The sequence below is a fragment of the Artemia sp. Qi Xiang Cuo genome, chromosome 6 (assembly GCF_049724085.1).
Source record: "Artemia sp. Qi Xiang Cuo chromosome 6, ASM4972408v1, whole genome shotgun sequence".
In the NCBI taxonomy this organism is placed as follows: Eukaryota; Metazoa; Arthropoda; class Branchiopoda; order Anostraca; family Artemiidae; genus Artemia; species Artemia sp. Qi Xiang Cuo.
Genome location: NC_142799.1, coordinates 56,503,441 through 56,509,440, shown reverse-complemented (window position 1 = coordinate 56,509,440; position 6,000 = coordinate 56,503,441). Strand labels below are relative to the sequence as shown.

General features: G+C 35.0%; 1 protein-coding gene across 4 annotated transcripts in view; it reads right to left on the bottom strand.

Moving 5' to 3' along the window:
- Positions 1-230: 230 nt before the first annotated feature.
- LOC148951413 (cell division control protein 42 homolog) overlaps positions 231-6,000 on the bottom strand; it is a 145,949-nt gene continuing 140,179 nt past the window's right edge. For all 4 annotated transcript variants that reach the window (XM_089090864.1, XM_089090866.1, XM_089090867.1 and 1 more), the window contains one exon: positions 231-820. In XM_089090864.1, coding sequence (XP_088946990.1) covers positions 512-820 — 309 coding nt within the window. In that variant the 3' untranslated portion in view covers positions 231-511. The remainder of the gene's footprint in view (positions 821-6,000) is intronic.

The following is a 6,000-nucleotide window of genomic DNA, read 5'->3' as shown; positions in this document are numbered from 1 at the left end:
ACTATTTTGTATCCTTTCCTGGCATACACTTATGGAATAGTAGGATTTGCTTAATAAATGCTTCACATTTGTAAATAAATGACATTAATGCCCGTTCCCCACGGAAATAACGGAAAGTAATGTCTTTCCTTTTTGCAATTACACTATAAGACATCCCAAGAAGTAACAATTTTGTGTTGATGAACAGTTGGTTCCCATCCCTGCTCACGGGAGATTTAAAACAATTAATGTAAGTAATACGATTTTTATTTATACAAAATGAGTGTCATGGAATAAAATGAAAGACCAAAGTTTAAAACGTTTTATCAAGTATGGTCATTATACAACATGCAATGTCTATAACACAATATAGAAGAAGGCGAATATAATAATCGTATAATGCACGTAGGTCACTTTCATAAACAAGTAGTTCGTAAAAAAAAAAACTCAGGAAAAAAGGCGTCATTAATTGAACATATATAAAAAGTACCATAATAACATCACAGATATATCTGAGTTACCACCTTAAGAGTCACTTTTTAAGGAAACAAAAAATCCTCCGCCAGAACGGTTGCTTACTCTTCACACTTTTTGGTCTCCCTCTATCTTTAGATTTGTTTCGTAAAAGCTTTTTGCCTCGTTTTCGTCCGATTGTTAATTGTTCTAGTTCTTCATTGTGGCGGATTGCGACGATAATAGCTTCGTCAAAAACCTCTTTTAAATTTTTCTGAGTCAGTGAAGAGCACTCAATGAATCTTTCAGCTTTAATTTCGACAGCGAGGCGCTGAGCTTCTATTTCGCTGACAGGTCGATCTCCCCATCGGGAAAGTTGTGCCAGCGTCTAAAAAACAGGGAGTTGGAATAAATATAGTAATTTTCAGGGAGCCAAACACTGAATTGTAACTAGTAGGGGGCCAAGGAGCAGCACAAGATTTGATGAAGGAGTTTGGGTTAATCGATAGTGCTGATTACAAATATGGCCTTTATATACTCGGCCGAGATACTAGTCTTCAAACTTCGGACAAATCTTTTTTTGCAGTTGTTGAGTAAATAAGCAATATAATTTGATACTCTAATTATTTATAACAATGCGAAATAAAAACACAACTTGCCAAGTAGTTATGGCACTTAGAAAGTTCGCAGACATAGTGCCGAAAAAAAGGATAGAAGACATAATGCAAATTAACGAATTTGATCGGAGACACAAAATCCGACAATAAAGCATTGACAGAATATCAGGGAGACGGACAAAGCGAATAGCTGGACAACTACCAAACCGGACGAAAGAAACTGTATATAACGGGAGACAAGGTTGAATCAACATTGAATGAAAATAAAGCAAAGGGATGTTACTACTTTTTTCAACAAAGGAAGATAAAGACCATTATTTGAACATCTACAAAATTGTAAATTTAAACAGACAAATACATACAATAAAGCTAGATCAATCCCATCTGATTAGAGGTTAACGAAAATTAGAATCAGAAGGAGTAAGGTAATGACAGACATGGTCCGTCGGAAACAAATTAAACTCGTACATTAATGAAGACAGACTATTTTCTTTATAAGAATTCAACAAAACAATACAGAACAAATTGAAACAAACGAGAAAGGTCAGGGGCAGTTTTACGGGAAGGACAGAGAGGCCCTTGCCCCGGGCACAGGCATTTTAGGGGCGCAGAATTTCAAACAAATAATGTAACGGTTATAATCATTTTGTAATTTTTGAAATTTTATTAATAAATTAGAGGGTGAAATTAATAAATTGAAAGGATACAAAAAATAATTAATTAATCAACAAAATGAAATAAACATTAATTAGATAATAATGATTAAAATGATTAAGATAAAATAATAAATCATGAATAAATAATTTAAATAATAAACAAAAAAATAAATTATTAATTAATACATAAATTGAAAATAATTTTGTTAATAAATATAATTTTTTTTTTATTTTTGCATGCAAATTTTGTGGGAGACAGGGGGGGGGGGCTAGTAAAAATTTTGCCCCGAGCGCAAGAGAGGCCAGAATCGACACTAAGAAAGGTGCATATATTTATAAGATTATAGGCACTCCTCATAGGAAAAGAAACTGCTATTGACAGTGGAGACTGCAAACAAAAGCATGGATTACCCAATTCGGTAGCCTCTGAAGAGGAGCGAAATGATTCTTAAACATTTTCAAACAGACAAGGGTCAGAAATAAATTTTGCTAAAACTTTGAGCAATATTCACGCAGCATGTGGAAATTTATGGTGTTAATTATGAATAAAATCCGTGGACAATTGGGCTTATTGCTGATGACCTTGAAAGTTTGTTTTATTTTATTTTTTTTTTTGTTTGCTCAGAAGATTAAAAAAGATCGCTCTCACATTCACCTCTATGGCGAGTAGGTCTTATGGATAGTTTTGCTTCCAAACTAGAAAAATACTACTAAGCTCTTGTTGATACACAAATGAACTGAAAAATGTGTGTACACAGCCCTAATGAATTTACGAATAATAACACATCTAAGTGAAAATACGAATAATATGAACCTTTAAAAAGACTAGTATGTGCTTCTACATAACAACAGCTAAATATTTCCTGCAATATTAATCATGCAATTATTAATAAAACCTCTTTAAAAGATACTAGTTCACTATATAAATTTTGTCCACGAGTCTCTATTATATATAGAAAAAAGCTTTAAATAATATACAAGAAATAGTTCTCTAACATAGAAGAAACATTCAATCCGCTTTTGAATAAATTTAAATCATAAGGTCTATTTCGCGAAGAACAACAATTCTTTGTACAGCACCTCTACGAGCTGGGGTGACCATCATCTGGGAACACTTTTCTGGTGGAGACAAATGGTATATAATTATTAACCTGAAATGGCAAGCCAAACTCTAGAGCAGTAGTTCTCAAATTGTGGTACGCGTACCCCTTGGGGGTTCGCAAAAAATTTTAGGGGGTACGCGGCTGGGAAAAGAAAGAATAAAATAGGCCCTTAACTGCAATATAGTTATTTAACTAAATAACTGCAGGACTGGTAATTGTGTTTATATTTTAGCTATAGTTTACTTAGTACCGGTAACTGAGAAGGGGTACCTAAAATATTTTGTGTGTAAAAAGGGGTACAGTGTCTAAATAAGTTTGAGAGCCACTGCTCTAGAAGATCTAGGAGCTGTTTAATTTATTTAATTATATTTAATTTATTTAATGTGTTTAACATTTTTCTTCTATCGATATAGGGCTTAATTGAAACGTATGTACTCCCCTTCTTTTACAGGCCTAGAAGCCTTTGGGGAGTTAGAAGAATATATTCATTGTATGATTAATTAATTATGAATAAATCTTATCTTATCTGTGGCTTTGATTGGTTTGAATGATAAACATAAATCCAACAGACGGTAAAGACGCTTGGCTTGACACTCAAAAGACGCGTCAGATGGCGGCAAATACTTGAGCTTCCACTTTGGGTGGGATATATGACTCGCAAATAATTAAGAAAGGTCTGGGATCTTCACCCCATGTACTGACAGTAACTTTCTTACATAAAAAATTTCTTAGACCAAAGGATCAAGCTTTGACCTCTCTATCTCTACCACATACAAAGATACATTTTCCAGCAGTCCTTACTTCTTGAGGTAGACAGATCTGCAAAATCGAAAGGTATGAAGAAGACACATTGACAAAACTAGATCTTTTGGCGATTTCTTGCCAAGGTAGAGTACAGACACTAAATATTCATGGAATTGGACAAAACTTTCCACTTTCACAATTTGAATGCCTTCTAATGAATACTCTAATGCCATCTAATGTCAAGTAACAATATTTAATGCCACCATTTGAATGCCCTCTAAAGAATTTTCGACGTAACACCTTAAATTAGATTATCATTTTCTCAAGCCACACTGCCTTTCTATGACGAACCAAATAAACGTTCAAATGGGGATAAATCCATTTATTTAGACCGTGAAAACATGTAGAAAAGTCTGAATATTTCGATCAATTATACAGCAATCGTCATCTGTAGAACTACTAAAGTAATAAAATTGAAACTAAAATATTTATACAAAACAAAATAATTAACTTTCGGGTCATTCACAAAATAATGAACTTCCCGGTTATTCACTAGATTTTGTCGAAGAGAGTTCAATGACAATGTTCATTCAAATTCTTGATGTAAATTTTCTTCTTTAATCTTGCGCCTAAATGTAAAGTAAATTTTTAATGCAGGTAGCAAGGTCTCCTCTGTCTTTCAAGTGCAAACAAAATAGTGAGTTTACATCATTTGTCCAATTATTTATCCCCATTTGAACGTTTATTTATTCGCCCTCTAATGAATACTTTAATGCCATCTAACAATCCAGCAAGAGGACAAAAATGTCAGTGTCATTCACACTGACACATACAATATCGATGGCCCTCTTGAAACAGTCTAACGTGAGCAACACGACTCTTAGTGTCTGCCTCTGAGTGAGTACAACTCAAACGCTGTTCAAAGTCTGTATTGTTAATTCTACTTCTGCTTAGCATCACCACTCTCAACAGATCTTGAAAGGCTCCAGGGGTAGACAGCTAAATATGATGGAAGTACATGGACTAAGTTTTCGGATCCAATTGTTCTTGCCTTTGCCCTAGAATTTGACAGTAACAATTTCCAACCCTCCGGCTTTTTATTATTTACCAATAACTGCTGTAAATTTATCTTGATATCTTTGATCCTTGTGGGAAGCACAGTCCTTCGAGCAGGTCACGCTGCCTTCTTTGTCATAATGTCTAAATAATCTGTCATGTCTATCTTCGAGGACGTACATTTCTTTAATGCTACCGTTAAAAAATACAAGGGTAGAAAATTTTCAATTTTCATCAATGGTTTCGTGTCTAAATGGTTTCAGATTCAGTTGGCAGTGACTGCGAAGATAAAGCATTAAGTCTACCAAATTTGAACGGGCCGACTTAGTGACAATATTGACGGTAACAGGCCACTTTTTCCAGTTAATTTTGTTTCCAAATACCTCAAAAGTTCTGGCCTGATTCTTGACCACTGCCTTTCATTAGAATAGAGATGGTGCATGTAGAAAGGCTCATTAGAAAGCAAATTCTTCAGATGGTGAAGTCCTAACGCCAGCAATGTCAACACTCACCAAGACCCTTTTGGCAATTTGAAACTCAACACTGATAACACTATTTACAGCAGTAAAAGCCAAGGTTTTCTTTTCCAGATTTGCTTGCTCGTAATTAGCAATTTGCTAACACCCTCATTTTGCTAACAACAGCTTTCTCCTCACCCTAGCACTCAAGTGCTCTGTTTTCAATAGCTAACACATTGGGAGCATTGTCAGAAATATCACTGTCAACTGTCCCAAAATTATAAATATCAAACCAGTCAAACTTTCTCGTCACTATGTCGAATAGGATTGAGCATAGATTTAAAAATAAACTCCACTTTATCACACCTATGTTCTGCCATAAAGTGATGGAATAATGATCTTTATGATGATTGGCATCAAACTCACTCTGCGGTGCAGTACGTAGGAGCATCTCAGATAATGTAGCATCATCAGTGAACGAAAGGCAAAAAAGGGAAGAGTTGAAGAAGTCTATTTCACAAGTACCAATTCATTCTTGGTAATCCCTGTCATTCAACCCTTTGTCTATGAATCCATATAAATATTGGGCTCTATTGCATCATCAGGGGGATAAACAGTTGAAATTGGCGCTTCGCCCCTTCACGTTAAATTGTCCGCTAAAAATGGCTGATGTACAGCTTGTGGTAACCTTTGAATCTCTGCCATCTACTCGGTTAAGTAAGCCCCGTAATATAGCGATAACTTTCAACTCAATAAAGTAATATTTGCCTCGCTCCTGCATGGCGGTCATTCCAGCCACCAGATCTTTCGCTGTGCAAAAACTAACACAAAATTTGTATTATTTTCTGCAGTCTCCAGAACTTGCAGGTTTTTGAGCAAGCAGAGGATTTTTCAAACATTTTCTAAATATAGGGATAAGGCAGCAAGTTTTTCC